The sequence below is a fragment of the Neodiprion fabricii genome, chromosome 2 (assembly GCF_021155785.1).
Source record: "Neodiprion fabricii isolate iyNeoFabr1 chromosome 2, iyNeoFabr1.1, whole genome shotgun sequence".
Lineage (NCBI taxonomy): Eukaryota > Metazoa > Arthropoda > Insecta > Hymenoptera > Diprionidae > Neodiprion > Neodiprion fabricii.
This window is the reverse complement of record NC_060240.1, coordinates 8,540,969-8,559,304: the sequence shown is the minus strand read 5'-3', so window position 1 is coordinate 8,559,304 and position 18,336 is coordinate 8,540,969. Positions and strand designations below refer to the sequence as shown.

General features: G+C 36.8%; 3 protein-coding genes across 9 annotated transcripts; 1 reads left to right on the top strand and 2 right to left on the bottom strand.

Moving 5' to 3' along the window:
* The first annotated feature begins 864 nt into the window (after nucleotides 1-864).
* LOC124174808 (hydroxyacylglutathione hydrolase, mitochondrial-like) lies at nucleotides 865-15,596 on the top strand. 7 transcript variants are annotated; one of them, XM_046554308.1, is made up of 9 exons: nucleotides 876-1,120; nucleotides 1,381-1,502; nucleotides 1,740-1,824; nucleotides 1,959-2,333; nucleotides 2,468-2,645; nucleotides 14,064-14,179; nucleotides 14,375-14,717; nucleotides 14,785-14,888; nucleotides 15,081-15,385. In XM_046554308.1, exons 1-9 carry the CDS (start codon nucleotides 1,079-1,081, stop codon nucleotides 15,240-15,242), a joined length of 1,527 nt encoding a protein of 508 aa, XP_046410264.1. In that variant the 5' UTR covers nucleotides 876-1,078; the 3' UTR covers nucleotides 15,243-15,385. The 7 variants fall into 7 exon arrangements, with proteins under 7 accessions (XP_046410265.1, XP_046410264.1, XP_046410263.1 ...); XM_046554307.1 differs by having other exon boundaries at nucleotides 880-1,120; nucleotides 15,164-15,596; XM_046554309.1 differs by lacking the exons at nucleotides 14,064-14,179; nucleotides 14,375-14,717; nucleotides 14,785-14,888; nucleotides 15,081-15,385 and adding an exon at nucleotides 2,875-3,913 and having other exon boundaries at nucleotides 865-1,120.
* LOC124174811 (TBC1 domain family member 16) lies at nucleotides 4,958-10,895 on the bottom strand. Its single transcript, XM_046554316.1, has 5 exons — nucleotides 8,096-10,895; nucleotides 7,673-8,012; nucleotides 7,173-7,598; nucleotides 6,801-7,094; nucleotides 4,958-6,709 (listed from the first exon to the last, which is right to left on the bottom strand). The coding sequence occupies exons 1-5, from the start codon at nucleotides 9,186-9,188 to the stop codon at nucleotides 6,328-6,330; spliced, it is 2,535 nt and encodes an 844-aa protein (XP_046410272.1). The 5' UTR covers nucleotides 9,189-10,895; the 3' UTR covers nucleotides 4,958-6,327.
* On the bottom strand, nucleotides 15,507-18,187 carry LOC124174810 (high mobility group B protein 6). The gene is made up of 4 exons (XM_046554315.1): nucleotides 17,257-18,187; nucleotides 17,120-17,190; nucleotides 16,658-17,003; nucleotides 15,507-15,775 (listed from the first exon to the last, which is right to left on the bottom strand). The coding sequence occupies exons 1-4, from the start codon at nucleotides 17,356-17,358 to the stop codon at nucleotides 15,665-15,667; spliced, it is 630 nt and encodes a 209-aa protein (XP_046410271.1). The 5' UTR covers nucleotides 17,359-18,187; the 3' UTR covers nucleotides 15,507-15,664.
* Nucleotides 18,188-18,336: the final 149 nt, after the last annotated feature.

Below are 18,336 nucleotides of genomic sequence, written 5' to 3'. Positions count from 1 at the left end.
ATCTTACGAATTGTTAGAATCGCGAACACAAAATTAACAAAACCCGTATCATTTGTATCTCCAATCTTACTGTTCCAGCCTGTAGCTTTGTACCGTATAGACTAATTTTTGTATCTTATTATTACTATAAACTACAACTATTATTCTGTAAGTATTAGGTTTACGTTTTCAGCCCAATAAAGTTATTTTCCATGAATAATACGGTCTCACCTGTTGTTTTGATGATCTTCAATTCCATTGTACCAAAAAATATGTTACCTATTTGTTCGGATAATATTCAAACTACCAGGTTCAAATCGATTATGCTTTTTTCTTCGAAAATACGAAAATAGGGATTTTAAATTTTTTATGTACTTTGGTCTCTTATTAACCCAGGCACTGAATATAAAATTACAGATACTTGTGAATCGTGGAATACTGATCGGAAATTCTTGTATTTATTTTATTATCAAGAACTTACGTCATCTGTAAAACAAGAGCAACGCAACATTACAATTTCATAATTTCGAAAATCGCCACAAGTTTATCAATTTGGATAAAATTTAATACATTATGAAGGTGATACTATATCGCAAAAGAATAAATCATTAAATGTGTGCATAACGCGAATTACACGATATGCAATGACCTGATTTTGTGTACTTGAATCTCGATCACACTCTACTACGATTGAGTTTGTGATTGCAATTTGGAATTATCCTCAAACCTTAATAAGGAATCAGTTCCAAACTCCTACAGATATTCAGCAATTCAGGAATCAAAATTCTAGAAATGAAGATCGCGGTGAAACGTTGAAGCCATACGAATTTTCCCGCTGGGCTGAAGATAGCTACAGATGAGTTAGCTTTGATTCGTCGTGTTGTCCAATAACGCGATTAAATCACAGCAATTCGCGTGATGCTGAATCCACGTATAACACAAGTGATAGTAGAGAGCATCTGTTCACTGTTCAAAGTTTTGTTGCTTTGTTCGGATTTACGAATGACGCCAGACGCAGTCATTGACATGTGTCACAAATGTACAGACATCAATTTTGTCAATTAAATAACAATTTATTTGTTTTAATCGAAGTTCAGTCATGCCCGAGGCGAATCATCCTTCGGACCAATATTCGACATGGGTAAGTTGACCTTCTGTTTACGTGTTTACATTTGCTTTCTAAACAAACGCAGAGCTGTCAGTGGCGACTTAACCTTATTGGTCAAAAAATTTCTGCACTAATATACTGTCGAAACTGAGAAGACAACACGCTCGCGATAAATAACTATTCTTAGATATCTGTTATTACTAAACATATGTTTTCTGTTGGCGGTGTATCGTTTCCATCATTTGTCACATGTGTGTTATCAGTCCCTATTATTTTTAATCCCTCATTCTCAGGTGGGACTTATATACATTTTCAATCTCATCGTCGGCACCGGAGCCCTGACACTACCTGCAGCTTTCAGTCGGGCAGGATGGGCGCTGGGTCTGACTCTCATCTTGATATTGGCTTTCATAAGGTATAGAGAAAATTATTTACAGTTTGTCCCGCGCACTTCATATTGACCCTCTTTTCAAACGATGCATTACACAAAATAGTATGGTTGTTTATATTTCTTCCTAGAATATTCTTAACAATACTCTAGAGCTTAAATTCAATGTGTTCTGGTTTGCACTGGACACTTGATCTGATCTTGAAGATGTGAATTTATTGTGGATCGTATTTTGTTGCTGTATGGATTGTGTCTTCTTTACAGCTTCGTCACTGTAACATTTGTTATCGAAGCCATGGCATCTGCAAATGCTGTTGTGACGTGGAAGCGGATTCAGCACCGCAAACGTGTAGGTGTTATTCATAAGTGGTCAATTTTGCACTCAATGTTTACTCGCCACAGTAATAACTGTGCATTTGACCACAAGAATTTCTAGTATTCAATTGCTATTTGTCAATTATGAAATTTCTCTTCAAACTCTAGACGCTGCAAATGTCTGGCGAATCAGCTGCGTCAAACTCTGATTCTGAAGACACTCCTTTGGTTTCGACAACAGCTAGCAGCCCCGAACGGCATTGCACAAACTATCGTTATTATGCTATACAGGAAAAAATAGAAATGGGAGAAATGGCTTCGATATTTTTCACCAAAACTGGTGTGATGCTGTTCTATCTCTGTTTTGCTGTATACTTGTACGGTGATCTAAGTATCTATGGTGCAGTGGTGGCTAAATCGCTCGCTGATGTGGCCTGCACTTATCAGCCAGCTAATTTAACTTGCAACGATACAATACCTGATACAGAGGCTTGTTGGGAAGGCGTTGAGACCAACAGGCTGAATGCCTATAGAATATTTTTGGTACGTTTTTTTATTTCATTATCTTACGTTAAATTGTAACAATTGAAATCCCAGAGTTTTATTGTTCAAATCGATACGAATGTACAATTTTTAACCATATTCTCAACTTATAATTGGTTTTTTATTACTTTTAGACAATATTTGTAGCTGTGCTTGGTCCATTTGTCTTCTTCAATGTTCAGAAGACAAAGTACCTTCAACTCCTGACATCTGTAATGCGCTGGCTTGCATTTACCATTATGATTGTCTACGCTGTGCGAAAACTTGTAATCGATGGACCGCAACTTGATACACCAGCAGCAAACATTTCTGGTAAGTAATAAAAAATTAATACTTCTTTAATTCATTGTATAACTTGTGAGGCTACAGATTGCCTTATTTACTACTTGCACTCTGTTATATGTCTGTGAACGAATTTATAATGATTTTTGTGTAATGGGAAATAATATTGTCCGTGAGATCGTTATATCGATATTCAGTTTACAATTAGAGAAACCTCAGGAAGGTCAGAAACTAATGGAACTTTCCTTACAAATATCAGGAGTTCCTGGCCTTTTTGGCGCTTGTGTGTACTCGTTCATGTGTCATCATTCGTTGCCAGCATTGGTAGCTCCGATAGCCAACAAGTCAACATTAAACCGTTCTTTATTTTTGGATTATATTCTGATAGCAATATTTTACTTGCTCTTAGCATTAACTGGTGTATTTGCATTCAAACACTTGGATGATTTATATACTCTCGATTTTGGACCCAGAGGTTCAGGCGATTGTTCAAAGAGTGACAACATTTTCATAGTTCTGCTTGAATATTTCCTTGCCTTATTTCCAGTTTTTACCCTCAGTACAAGTTTTCCAATAATAGCTATAACCCTGAGAAATAATTTACAATCGTTATTCCTGAGCGATGGTACTAGCTATAATCTCTGTGTTCGAAGGCTGATATTTCCCGTTATGGCGATATTACCGCCGTATTTAATCGCTTTAGCTACTAAGGATTTGTCGGTCCTGGTCAGTATTACCGGTTCCTATGCCGGGGCAGGCATTCAATATTTAATTCCAACCTTGCTTGTTTATGCAGCAAGACAACAAACAACTAGAACCATAGGTTCTGGTGTTATGAATAACTTCGCAAGTCCATTCAGGACGAATTATTGGCTAATATTTGTTGTCATTTGGTCAATTACTTGCATGGCTTTTGTATCAGTGAATTTAATGGAAAAACATTTATTAAGATCTACAGTTATGTAGACTACCACCCATACTCCTGATAATGATAGGCTTACAAGGCTGATGCTAGCAACCAGGATTGGCAGCCAAATGTTCTAACGTTCAATCGAATAAGATAGCTAAGTACGAAAATCTAAATTTGTATAGTACCTTGAATTCCCAATACGTTTATAGAATTATGAAGATGAAACTGAACTGCATTTTTATAATTCCGAAAAGTTTAACACGTTTGGCTGGTAACTCTGACTGCTAGCTTCAGCTTCATGACAGGCTTCACATTTGTTGAATATAGACTTCATATCAGCTGTATATATTTATCATTTTATCCGCGTGGCAGTTGTCAATCAAAAAGCTAAAAAAGAGTTTTGAGTATGCATCGACGCAATTTTAAATTCCTTATTTACTGCCATTCAAATTTTGATTTGACAAGAAAGTATTAGGTGTGACTCGTTTACAAATATGATTTTTCTTCTTTGAGAAACTTATTCATGCATAATACAAGTCCTAGATACATGCTATCTACAATGCATCGAACAGTACATTTATACTTTTATTCAAGTGTTCATAATTCGCAGGATTACTGGCTTTGTATCGCAGCTTCTATAGTTATTTTGTTTTGAACTGCCTGAGATTTATTATTTTCAGTTCGTTAGGTATTGTAGAAACATTTCGGAGGCTTTTCGAATTAAATAATTAATTGTATTTATTGAGGAGAAATATTTCTGAAAATCAAATGTGTTGTACTGAAATCGTAGATGTATGTTCACATTACGCTTGCAGGGTGAACTATAATCCAATTACAGAGTGCGGGTAGCAAACCAATTTAATTTAAATGCATTTAGACTGGATTTATACTTTATTTTATTAATTTTAAACCAAAGAGAAAGAAAACTTTAAAAAAATATTAATTTCAGTTGATCTTTTCGTTGTAATACATTTACATTTCCGATTGATTTACCAAATGGTTTGTTTGCAATTTAAAATTACTCTAACAATATTTCTTTGATCTTCCTTGAATCTGCTTTAAAATGTAGCAATTCGATTTTCACGTTATAAGTGAATATAAGTTCCTCAAAATTCCCAGATTTCATTCTGTAACCATAATAAGAATAATTACTGATAATTGCGTTTCGTTATATTTAATATTCACTTTAATTACTAGCATTATATGTTAATTATTAAGCACATAAGTAATTACTGAACGATTTCTTATACGTGTATTTTAAAATATGTGCAAACAATCAACATGTTCATGAGACAATAGCAGATGAGTGTCAGACAATAGCGTATGTAATTGATGGCAATAACATATTTGTAAATTGGCTAAAATATTAAAAAATATTGGCCAAAGCCTTACACTGTGAGTTAAAAAATGTAGCCAATATTTTTATTATATATCTGAGCACATTGCACGGGATAGAGTTCTTAACAATGCAGTGTCTTCGAGTGTTCTATGCGTGTGCCGACTTTATTTCTTATTTACTTGGAATATAATTAGGAGTACGCATCACCAATACAGAGTTTCATTTCTACTAAATTTAGTGCTTGGTGTGACTAAGTTCACAATCAGTTGAATTATAATTGGCTTTAGTTAATCTATTTGCTAATTAAAAATGGGACTAATATTTTTAGGATAAACCTTTGTGCCACGATGTTTACGGATTTTGAGAGATTTACAATTATCAGTTTTTTTTTCTATCAAGTATGGCATGATAATGCTTTCTACAAGCGTAATTAAATTGCCCACCCCCCATGCGCACATGTTTTTACGATTGGCATAACTAAAATGGCCTCTCCCAAAGTGATGTTGAATAGTACTTTCAGCTAAGGAGTTTGTAAAATTGTAAAAAGAAATTGTTTGATTTTTATATTACGTATAATGTATAAGTATATGGATATTAATACAAGATTATAATATGATTACCTAGCCGGTTGTATACTTAAGATGTGTATATTTATAAAAATAAAATGTATGTCTTACTGTATCTCTAATGTGTATAACGGTCAATTACGCAATAGAAATAACCGTTAGACTATTATCCATAAATTGGAGATCTAAGTTCACCATTTCACTCATTTGAAAGCAGCATTCTAGTTCCATAAATTTATGAACCCATTCATCGAAGCTGTAGGTAGGTATAGTCTACATATAAATCATGAATTTAAATACCTACTTACCTTGCGCATATGCTGATAATTTGGTAAAATTATTAATTACATTCAATCTGTTGTTGCAGAAAATGGTGCGAGTATACTTGATACCAAGTTCGATATCGATACATTTACACAGGTATGTATAATTTTGTGTACAAAATTAATCCCAATCAATCATAATATATTTTAGAGAGAATTGAAGTTTTTATTTTTTGAACTATAAACTGAAATTCTTCTTTAACGTTAAATATCTGACAAAAATACAAAGATGCGAAAACAAAGTTTCCATGTAAATAAATAACTGTAACAATTAGCTGTGCCTTAGATAATTTGTAAGTTAAAAATGCGGAGCACAAGGATCCATGTATATCCATATAATTTTTGGTAAAACTAATTTGTATTTTTGCACGTGTTTTAAACATATTTATGAGTTGTTATTTTTCGATTCTTAGAGATAGTTCAATTACGATATGTATCGCGTTTGTTTGGCGGGTAATAGGGCGATAATTTTGCCGAAAACTTATTTTAGTTGTCTTCAAGTATTGCCACTGGTAATATAATATGCAGTTATAAATAATTTTAATATGCTTTAGGATGTGCCTCGTTTTTGTTCTCAATAATTTTCACTATAAGGGCATGCCGCCGCTCCATGTCCCACACATTCTATGACAGGATTATGACTACTGTCCCACATCCCTGGCCCACACTGTCGACAAAGTCCGGCCAAGGCGCACGGTAACTGAACTAACTGACGAAAATGGTGTAACAAGCCCCTAGCTTTTCTTATTATCACATGCCCATCCATGTACATAGCTAGCGAACTAAAGTGCAGTAGCATTTCATCCGTTTTCAAATCCTGCGCTATCACGTCCTCAGCATAAACACACATTATTGCCAAACACAAGAATAAATGAAAATGATCTGTTAGGTAGTTCACCCAACAAGCTTCCCACATCACCAGAGCAATTTCTGTTGGAAATTCTCGTTTTAGGCATCTGTAAAGAAAAGAATGGGTTGATTTTTAAGTGTCTTGCGTTATTGGCTGATCTGACCATGAGTTATTCTTGATTTTCATCGCTAACTTACAGTAATATCCAACGATGGCAGAACAGCAACTCCAAAGCATCGGTGTGCTTTTCTAAATGAGCATAAAACTCGGGGACCATAATTCTGATTAACTCCCTCAGGTAACACAAATTCCTATCCATGTCTGTGTCTGTTGGCGTACATACAGCGACTGACCTTTGCATCAGGCCAGCAAAACACCAAAATGCTTCAGCTTCGGAATTCAATTCAGCTAACAGGGGTGCCAAAAGATCAGACATTCCTTGCGTGTATCCCAATTGCGGATTGTAAACGGCATAGTTCAATAAAATGTTTCTAGAATCGTGAATCATATTCATTACAAATTGCTAATCTACTGAAGTGTTTGGTACTGTGGAAAAAACTCTATCTTACTTCATAATCTCAATGTTCGGATTATCTTCTCCAGCATAATAGGGATTACCCCGGTCGGTTCTCACAACATCTTTTTCTACGATGCAGACCACGTTTCTCCAGAAATTCTCTGCCTGTTCTGGGCTCATACTTTCTCTGCGCCTTTTGATTTCTTCATATTCTTCCTTTCTTATACAATCAACTTGTTCACGCTCTTCGTAGGTGCTCTGGTAAGAATAGCAGTGCAAAAGGAATGGCCAGACGATTTTTCGTAGAGCTGGTTCCAAACCACCAAAAAATATCCCCTTCCTCAGCGCCAAGTCATCTTCTACTTGTCCACGTTCGTTTAACAGGTCTTTCCATGCCAGTGAAGTTATCATTGCGACTTGACCTTCCTCGGGGTGCAACTCGTCCTGACTTACTTCAGGACGGCAGACCATGAATTGTCTGAAAATGTTCACACAAATTTAGAATAATCGGATTAGGCCAGTCAAAGCGAGAAAAAATTGCTCCATTCAAACCTGTACGGCAACGCCTCGTCTGTGTCTGTTCCCAATCTCGGATACAGAAGCTGGTGCCACTGGTACAGAGTTCTGGCAAGTCGGTCCAATCCGCCGTGATGAAAATGGAGTATTTTATACTGACTTTCCCTGCTGGCAACAACCAGCTGTCCACAAGTGCATCCAGGGTCGGAAAAAAATAGTCTCAATGACCTCATTTGGCTTAAGTCAGCTGAGAATCTTCTGCAGCGATGAGCTCTTCTCAAGGTGACCGGAGATGCCGTAGCACTTTCGGGAAACATCAAGTTGTGCTGCAGTGCCAAAAGCTCTGGGGACCTCATCCATGTTGGAAATTCTTCAACTGTGCATACAGGAGTTTGAGTTATAGTTTTTCGTAATAGTAATTCGTCACCATTGAATAATTATTTTAAACTTATTATTTACCATCAGTTGGAGCCATTATGTTCAAACTGCATGTTGAAGTTAACGACATACTTCGGCTCTTCATGCTGTCATCGTCACATCCCCATACTCTTATTTCATTCTTGGTAAATACCTTGTCGTCATTATTTTCTGTCTCGAATTCAGTGTTAGACATTCCAGTGTTTACAAACTCTATGCTCTTCGCCCCTGATTGAATGCTCTTTGTTTCTTTTGAGTTTACTGCGTGCATAGATCTTGAATTATCTTGTCTTTGATACTTTTCTTCACACTTTGTATCGTTGCTATCTAAATCCGAATCAGTACTTTGACCTTCCTCTTTCGAATCCCTATATTTTACAGAGTTTTGACTCTTAGGTTTAGCATTAACATTATCTAAGCTTATAGGGTTTTGAGTAGCAGATTTTGTATAACTAATAATATTTTCTCTTGTTTTCTCTGAGTTCTGATCATTGCACTCAATGTCTACATTTGCAGTACATTTTTCGGGATCGACTTCGGTGGTTTTAAGTCCATTTTCTGTCTTTCGGTCAACATCAGTTTGTACTTTAAAATTCCCACTATATCCAGAAGTCAATCGAATACCATCAGAGTCTCTATTCTGTGAGAATCCATTGCCTCCTTTAGAATATCCGCCAGAACAAATTCGTTCACAGTCCCCGCAGTTAACAGGTTCCTTGACTTCTAGGCAGACGTCAATGTTTCCTTGAGCGGTGTCATACTCTAGTCTAGAATCACAGCTTTCTTCAGAAATCTGTCTTTGGTATTCAAGATCCAGTTCTTTCAAAGTTCCATCCAGCTTCTTTGAAAAATTATTCTCCAAAGTAGTTGGATGTTTTCGAAGCGTACTGTTTGGTATCCAACTCAAATGCAACGTAGGAACTGTAGCGTTTTTAACAAATCTACAGGTGACCGTCAAGTAACCCGGATGATGTACGACATCGCAATGTTGTCGCATTATCGTCGGCGGATGAACGCATACATTGTTTTTGCAAAACAACACCTCGCCATCCTGGTATAGCGTAGCACGCGAATCGTGGCCTCCGTCACCCAAGATGTAGCTGCTTGCCTTTTTTAGAATATTAGGTAACGGCATGTTCGTCATGTAATATTTCTCACTTTACATTAAATTATGTGTGTATAATGGCGCTAATATCCCCAAGTTAGTCACTGTGTAGCTATCCAGTTAGCAGGTCATTCAGATACACTTTTTACTTTGAGTTAGTCCCAAAACCAGGTCACAAGGTAATTGACTATTTGAATATCTGCTCTTGAATAACTCGTTTATCACAGTTGGTCATCATTTTTAGTTATATTATTATTTAGAATTTATTACAAGAAAAATTATTTTGGGCCGTTTTAAATTTATTTATAGTTTACACATTAGATCAAGAGCCGCCAATCTGCTCCGTTATGCAGCAACCAATTGTAGCGCATCGTTTAACACTGACTTTGGATTACCTGTTTATGTTATCAAACCTGCAAACTCATTACCATGTAAGTGTGTTATCATTCAACTAGCTGTCGTATCCTCACAGTACAGGTAAGAGATACACGTTTACTGTTCTTTGGAATATGTAGGTTCACATTAAGTCAAAGACTGTTCAGTACGAACTTGTACCGTTGTATTAAACGATTTGAATAACTTATATTTTTTCATATAACTTGCGATAAAATTTGATTGAAAACCTGAGTATTTTATATAAAGCTCTCAAATTTACTATTCTTCACAATCGTGTCTGGTTTAAAATTCCGTTTAGATACCGTCACACTTATAAGAGAAGTTGGTTGTTGCTAATATTATTCAAAGTTTCAAAATTACTCTTTTATGTAAGTAAAATCACTTTTGCGAATAGAGTTATTAAGGCTATAAAGGCATTGTTCAGTTACATGCGAATGGGTGCGGTGCACATTTGCATAGTAGAGAGGCTAGTATTATTATATGGTTCGCAGGAACATTGTTTGGTAAAAGATAGTTTTGTAGATTGATTTGAAATGTGCACCAGTCACTAATTGTCAATACAACTAACACAGTATCATGGACAAACTAACGACAGGTAATTACAGATCGTATTTCACTTCGCGAGTGCAGTGAAAGTATTTATTTGAATCGATACAACTTTTTTCTTCAAACAACAGTTTAAAATATGTTTAAAAACTTGTTCCAAATTGGAAACATTTAATGTCTTCTGGGTATATTGGTATAAATAAACACACTGGTATATGTTACAATAAATAAGTTATTAAAAACTACTTAATACTGTAAGCGTAAAACGCGAATGAGGTAAATTAACGTATAGTTTAGTTCATAGTTAGGTCGAAGAATGTTATTGGCAACATTAAACAACACAGATGTCCAATATTTGGGATCAATATGCCCCATCTGATCCTTAAGACCCAGCTGCTACCGCGGTACTACTCAGGTCACTAACATCTGCTTTTAAATATAGTTCTCTCTTATTGATTTTTCTGTCAAATGAGGGAAACATTTGTCTCAACATACCTCGCTCAGCATTTTAGTTCATTTACCCTTGCTATTTGTTTAAGGATTATGAATACAGTGTAGATACATACAAAGTTACTGTTCAATTATCACATGTTTGATAGTTTTCAATTGAAATATTAAGGGGATGCGATGATGTTTAAAAAAAAACTGGATTGAAAATGTTTTTTACAAACTCCGTGTTTCCTATGAAAATCGAAATATATTACCATCAAAGTTTTCAGTCTTCACAATCAATAATTGCAATAAATTGAAATACTATTTTACAGTTATGATCAATTTTTTTCAGTTAGTCTTTTGTTTTTTACTGCAATCTTCCTCATCGCTCGAGTCGATAACGTAAACTTTCCTTTTCTCGCTTACTCGTTCACTCGCCACAATTACATCCTGTATGTTATCTGACCTAGTTTTCTCTGAAACTGAATGTTTATTCTCTGTATTACTACTTTTATGTTCGGTATGGTTATTTTTCTTAGTATTACAGCTACTTCTTTTATCGTCCAAACCGATTTTATTAGATCCTGAGCGCTCAGGATCTTTAGAGTTGTGCTTATTTTTACTCGACTTGTGTTTGTCCTTTGTGTCACTTTTTTTCTCAACGGATTTTGAATTGGAATCAGATAATTTACCGCCGTTCTTTTGCCGTTTTGAAGAAGCGTCCGCGTCCTCGCACGTCTTATATTTACTGTTACTCTCTGGTTTTGATGGCGATGCAGTTTGACTTTGTTTCCTAGAATCGGTGGATTCCTCATATTTTTCCACCAAACTATCGCAGGTAGATTTGATCAAATTTCCCTTCACTCTAAACATTATTTGATGACTTTTATTCAAAGCAGCACCAGATTTGGGACCCCGTTTCAAGTATGATATCGTAGAGTATGCAGTGAAATGAAAATCCTCCTGTAAATAGCCTTCTATAAGTAAATGAGCGACGATATTTTCCGCGACTTCCCTGGAATGTTTCGGAATAGATACCGACGGTACTCTCAAACTAACAGCACCCTTGCCAAACCAAGAGTCAATCAACTTTAGTGCAGTCAGTCGAGTGTCGCTCTGAACGGCTTTAGTCATAATTTCGTACAAGGCCCTGCAGCAGGAACCGATATCAATTTCTTTTTTTTCTCTGGGTAGCCGACAGTTGTCGCACATTTTAGCACAGTCACTAGCTGTCCAAACCTCCTCAAAATGTGTTGCTATCAGACTTCTACGGCATGTATTTTGATCAAGGCAGAAAGCGATTACTCTGTATAAATTTTCCAGTCCAACTCTATCTTTGAAAACCATTCCACTCAGCTTAAACACGTCTGCCAATCTGTACAGCACAATGCATTCAGCCTTCTGACCATCCCGTCCGGCTCTTCCGCTTTCCTGATAAAAATTTTCCATTGACTTTGATATGCAGTGGTGAATGACAAATCTTACGTCTGGTTTATCGATGCCTAGACCAAATGCTATCGTTGCTATAACTGCTTGATATTCGCCGGACAACCATTTAGCGTGCACCTTTGTTCGAAAGCTTGCCTCAAGCATTGCGTGATAGCAGCCGACCCTCAAACCTCGCGATCTTAAATCCGTGGTCAATTCTTCGGCATCTTTAATGGTCGTCGTGTAAATGATCCCAGTCTTGTTTGAAAATCTATTTTTGAGCAGATCCTCCAGCATCGACATACACTCTTCTTTGAGTGCAGGCTTGCATCGCACTTCGTAATAAAGATTAGGTCTATTGAACGAGGCTCTGAGTACGAGACAGCCCTCTATGTCCAGCATCTTTTGTACGTCAACAATGATTTTAGCCGGGGCTGTGGCGGTCAGTCCCAATATCGGTACATCAGGGAACATGGATTTTAAAACGCCGAGGAATTTATAATCTGGTCTGAAGTCGTGGCCCCACTGACTGCAGCAGTGTACTTCGTCAATCGCTATTCTATCAAAACGATTCATCGTGTACGCTTTCTGCAGCTTGGCCATAAACCTCTTGGACTTAGCCATATATTCTGGGGTAATGTATATCAAACGCAGGGCTGATTTTGCATCGGTCATAGAGTTCATGATTTCCTTGACGTCCTCTTTGCTAGCGGTTGAACTCAGCATCATCGCCTTGACATTGACTTTACGCAGGCCGTGGAGCTGGTCCTCCATCAGCGATACCAATGGAGAAACGACCACTGTTATCCCGTTTGATATTACAGCTGGCAACTGGTAGCAGAGACTTTTACCACCGCCAGTTGGCATGATGAGCATAACGTCTTCCTTGGACATGATTGCGTTCATGGTCGGCAATTGTAGCTTCCTCAGATTTTTTATCTTGAAAACATTGTTCAGTTTCTCCATCAGCTTCGCGTACCATGGAAAATTCTCTCTGTCCCAGTTTCTGTTCGACAAAGATATGCTCTTTTTTAGCAGGGCGTCATCCCTTAGTTTCTCCTTACGTTTGACCAGGACCTTCCGCCGATCGTTCAGTTTTTGTAATTCAACGTCTATCTGCCGCAGCTCGTAATCGATCGCCGCAATCTCTTCTTCCTCTGTAACTTTAAGACGCATAAAATTATTAGAAAATATTGTCAGGGGAACAAGAACTAAAATTATCTGAAATATGGGTTTGAAAATGAAAATGAATACTCAGGAAATACGGGTGCAAGTCCGTTTCCTTGCAGAGAAAAAAAAATAAGTTTCAAACTTTGAAATCGTGTAAGTGGTCTTTGTATTGTTTACCTTGGTAATCATCGACGTTAATAACCGGCTTATCATCCGGCATCGTGGATGAAATGAAAATCGTAATCAAATGTACGCGAGTAAATACATCGGCCTTGAGAACCGGTTGTTTCCTTTTATCGTTGAGTAAATGTAAACGGCAGCCTACGGGAGCTGTGAATTGGCATGGTTCACCTGCCGGAGGTGAAATATAACATAACCTGCAAAACTCCGGTCAGTGGCAGTCAGCTGTGCTTTCTGAATAGGTATGTACCGCGTATATTCGCATAAGTACATGCATGCAAAGCCATGCTTAACCGCGCACTCACACAACTTCCGAATCAGTATCGTAATCCGTGCGTGCACGTACGTTATTAACCAGTGTTAATGACAATACAAATTATCAGTAGATATTTTTTCATCTTTCCGCAATGTTGAGCGCTGTTTTGCGGGCCTGCCCAGCTTGGCTAGAAAACGGACTTATATCAGCTTATTTCAGGGGTATTTTTGGCCAAATTTATAGTCGATCAAGCCAGGATTGGGCCTCTGGGTTTTCTGTGCTTTGGATATTGGCATTTATGCACGATATTGCCCATTTTTTTTTTATTCAATGTGTACATTCTCAAGATGTAATAATAATCGCCACAATGGCCGTTACTTGAAAATTTATATTTTCAACTATTTTACTGCTATTTCAACTTCACTGCTCATCTGCTGCGTTGTGCGTATCACTCGAGTATTTGTCTAGCTCAATACTCATCAATCTCATCATTTCAGCAAAAAGCTTATCGACAAACGGATTTTCTGGTACGCATAGTGAGTCTGTAACGATTGATCAGTCCAAGATGAAGGTTCAGATCTTACCGGCTCTTCAAGACAATTATATGTACTTGGTAAGTCTTCTTTTTTGATACGAATTCAATTTTCTGGAGAATAATTTTATTTGATAGATTTAGCAGAAAATTTTGTTTTCTTACCATACCTGTATTCAAAGATTGAAAAAAAAAAAATGTCCCAAATATTAATCAACCGAATTATTCCTATCCTTGACTTTCGCAGCCCTTTGCAATGCCCAACCATGTTTTCAGATAATCGATGAAGCTACTAAAGATGCAGCTATTGTAGACCCTGTTGATCCTGATGCAGTTTATAAAGCGGTCCACGAGAATCAGGTGAATTTAAAAAAGGTCCTAACCACTCATCATCACTGGGATCATGCCGGTGGAAATGAAAACTTAGTAAAGAAGTTTCAACATCTAGAAGTTTATGGTGGCGATGAAAGAATTGGGGCCTTAAACAGGAGGGTGAAACACGGAGACTTGTTCAAAATTGGTAATATCGATGTAAAGTGCTTGGAAACTCCGTGCCACACAACTGGGCACATTTGCTATTACGTTACTGCAGACCAAGATACTCCGGCTGTTTTCACTGGTGAGTTTCTATTCGATCGACAATTATCATTTAAAACCTTGCCCTGATAATTTATTTCTACAATCAGGTGATACGTTGTTCGCTGGTGGTTGCGGGAGATTCTTCGAAGGTACTGCCGATCAAATGCACAATGCCCTTATCAATGTGCTGGGCATATTGCCAGATCAGACGGTGAGACCAACATAAATATTTATTTTGCATTTGCAGAGCTGATAAGAAGTAACTTTTCACACTTTTACCTAAAGTCTAGAGATTTTTTTCTCACAAAATTTTCGTTGCAATCAGGATAATATTATTGTAATAAATTTGCTGTAAATCTTAGTCGTCAAGTATACTAATGGAAAATACTTTTTTGAAAGCCAGTTCTGCACTTGCGTTCGAATGTTTGTTTTGTTTGAAATTGAGAGGAGATGGATTGACAACTATAATTGTACCCAATACCGCAGAAAGTCTATTGTGGGCATGAATACACGGAGAGTAATCTCAAGTTCGGACTACACGTTGAACCAAACAATGAGGCAATAAAGCAGAAGATACAGTGGGCTCGTGAACAGAGAGAGAAAAAGCAACCAACAATCCCCAGCACCATTTCCGAAGAGAAAAGCACCAATCCATTTATGAGGGTTAATGAACCTTCCGTTATGGATCACGCGAAACAAAGCGATGCAATTGCGACGATGGCAACTATTCGCAAAGAGAAAGATGGTTTCAAGGGATAGATAAATGTTGGACCAAAATGATTTAGTACTCATGCTACGTTAATGGTGACAAGAATCAGAACTCATTATCCTGTGTCAATTTTACATTAAACATTGAAACAAACCTTATGCTATCTGTACAATTGAATACTTGGAATATAATACAAGGGGTTGAAGTATTCAACATTTCATCTAGAAATAGACTTGTCTAAAGATTAGATTTGATGGAAAAAAAAAAAATGAACATTCTCAAGTTATATTCAACGGCATTTGAGGTGGTGCGTCCTCGGACTTCTTATTATAAATTTGCATTTCCGCAACGTACTTTTCTTTCGAACGCTCGTACATGTCGTAGTAAACCTATAACAAGAAAAACCAAAATTTCCGAAACATGCTATCGGTTTTTTTTTGTTCTCAATCTTCAAAAAAAGTGTATATTTTGATTTCAGTTCAATATTGTTCCAAATATAAGTCAAGGTTTCTTGTCGCTGACTCGACCCCCAAGAATCATCCCCAAGTGGATTTATATTCGGGAATTTTAGGAAATTTACGTTATGCACTGAAAGTCTTTTTTATGAACAGTTCAATCATAAAATTGGACCAATGGAATTCAAGCTGTGATATTCTAATCTACCTAAGTTCCATTGGTGATTGTACCTACTTTAACAAATTGCAATTTATAAATTAATATGGTCATTAGGGTGGTCCTTATTTAGGGTGTTTTCGAAAATTCCTGCGGACAAGGCGGAAAAAGTTTCCAAAAAAATTTTTAAAAAATGTACGCGAAACTTGAAGCCTGTAGGTCAACTCTAAGAACTGCCTCCGAGGCAGTGAAATATCCCATTTACATAACATGGGAATTCGAGCTTACTACATTCTTTTTTTTTTCCCCGCCTTAATATTGCTTCGAAAAATCTGAAATTTGGTTTACGTTTTCCCTGTAGTCATAGGTATTTAAAAAAAAATTGGCCGATTTCCAGTGATAAAAGTTTCGAAATCCCACGAAACACAACTTTGAGGTTGTTCAGGCTTCAAGTTTTGCGTACATTTTTTTTGATTTTTATGCAAACTTTTTCCGTCTTGTCCACAGGAATTTTCGAAAACACCCTAAATAAGGACCATCCTAATGGTCATATAGTCTTGTGACCTGTGTACCTAAAAAAAAGTTGTTAATTGCAGACTGAAAACTGAAGGCTGACTTGTATTCGGAACAATATGGTACATAGCCGAAATTTCTGTAACCTTTTTGTCCTCTGAGGTGAGCGATTTCCAGGTTGTTGCCAATTGCCTGGTAAGTTCTTGTTTGCTAGGTTCTGGTTCCCCGGCTAGTCTTTCCATGACTCTTGGTCTTTGTTCTTGACAGAATTGGAAGAATGGATTAGCAGGTCTCTTTGGAGCATTTGGATCTGCCTTGCCTCCTTTCCGCTTTGTCACTTTCTTTGGTTTATCTTCTTTCTGATGATTGGCGGTAGATTTTGAGCCTTTCTCTTGCTTGGGTGTCGCTTGAGACACGCTATTTTCTTCTAAGACCCCCATCGGAGCTTCGCGCCATTTATCTCCGTGCTGATCTAATCGACCGATTAAAAATCTGTGAAATTTTCATCCATGGTTTCAAGTAGGAGATAAACTACAATTTAAATTAATTCCAGCAAAAGCTCATCAGTTATTTAATGGTGATGTAGTACTAGTGGTTTAAAAACTTACTTTTTTTCTTTTCGGGTCCGCCTCAAAAGTTTTCTCACTTTCTGAATCCGATATACAAGTCTTTCATTGTCCTGTAATATGAAGCGACGATAAGTCACTGGAAAAAATCGATAAATCACACAAATCCGGTGGCATACCTGTTGTAAAATTTCGCATCTTTCGAGTAGAAGTTGATATTTTCGCTTATAGACATCGTACTCCTCTGTCTCCATTTCATATTCAGATTCGTCAGACATCATTCTCGTTACGTAGAAAACCGCGTATTTTTAAGTATTATTCAAATTTTCATTCCCGTATTACTCTCGTCTTGTCTTTCAATCTTATTTTTCGTCAGAAATATTTTGATTTTGAGGTTAGAATTCTCACAATACTTGCCAAGAAGTTTTAGTTAGGTTTGCGTTAATTTTTTTTCAATGTAACAATAAATACTTGACGCTCGATTATCTTGACGAAACTTTTTACAAAAATATTTTATCACATTCTTGACTTTATCTAATGTTGTCAATATTTTATTGAAGGCAAAATTACATCACTGACATTGTTGATAGTTCCTCGAAGACACAAGTTATCATCCGAGATCCTTCTCAATTTTTTGTTTTTTTTTTATTCTTTTTTATTTTTGTTATCGACAAATCAGCGTGAGATGGCACTGTATGTTTTCTAGCGTAAACATTGTCGATGATGCAGACTTAAACGCACAACTGTTGTGAAACAGTAGAACCCTCTGTGCTGTCTGCTATTCTTTCGCTGTTATACTTGCAATCGCAATTATTTACTTATCTATGCATGTATACTGTAGCGAAAATATTTTTATCCGTATTATGTACTTGAATTTGAGTTCAATTTGCTAATTGTAAGACAATGTCAGCAAGCTGTTACGTCCTGGTATCGAAATGAGTAAAAAATTTATAACTCTCCAATTTAAAAATTGAACAGAATTCATCAGTTTGAAATTTAAATCTAAAACACTTTAAAATTCGTTGAATTTATGCCCATTTCAAAATCTGGAATATTTGTATATAAATGACTGAATTATGCTTTCTGACCAACTGAATGTTATATCGTTTCACAGCGTGATACCTTCGTTATCGATTGAACCAGGCAAGTTAACCAAGGTTTCACAAGTTGCCCCGTTTCATCGCGCAGGGCATCGCGCTACACGCATATATCTCTATATCTAGGGCTAGGGTATTTATCGGAGTCACGTATATACGAAT

What these genes read in the sequence shown, in the direction of transcription:
- LOC124174810 (XM_046554315.1), bottom strand. Translation starts at nt 17,358, where the DNA reads ATGATGTCTGACGAATCTGAATATGAAATGGAGACAGAGGAGTACGAT. An exon ending in CGGACCCGAAAAGAAAAAAA is followed by an intron (nt 17,004 to 17,119) that starts GTAAGTTTTTAA and finishes AAAATTTCACAG; the next exon opens with ATTTTTAATCGGTCGATTAG. An exon ending in TCACCTCAGAGGACAAAAAG is followed by an intron (nt 15,776 to 16,657) that starts GTTACAGAAATT and finishes TTCTTGTTATAG; the next exon opens with GTTTACTACGACATGTACGA.
- LOC124174811 (XM_046554316.1), bottom strand. Translation starts at nt 9,188, where the DNA reads ATGCCGTTACCTAATATTCTAAAAAAGGCAAGCAGCTACATCTTGGGT. An exon ending in CATAATGGCTCCAACTGATG is followed by an intron (nt 8,013 to 8,095) that starts GTAAATAATAAG and finishes CTGTATGCACAG; the next exon opens with TTGAAGAATTTCCAACATGG. An exon ending in GACGAGGCGTTGCCGTACAG is followed by an intron (nt 7,599 to 7,672) that starts GTTTGAATGGAG and finishes GAACATTTTCAG; the next exon opens with ACAATTCATGGTCTGCCGTC.
- LOC124174808 (XM_046554307.1), top strand. Translation starts at nt 1,079, where the DNA reads ATGCCCGAGGCGAATCATCCTTCGGACCAATATTCGACATGG. An exon ending in ATGCCTATAGAATATTTTTG is followed by an intron (nt 2,334 to 2,467) that starts GTACGTTTTTTT and finishes TATTACTTTTAG; the next exon opens with ACAATATTTGTAGCTGTGCT. An exon ending in AAGACAATTATATGTACTTG is followed by an intron (nt 14,180 to 14,374) that starts GTAAGTCTTCTT and finishes CCATGTTTTCAG; the next exon opens with ATAATCGATGAAGCTACTAA.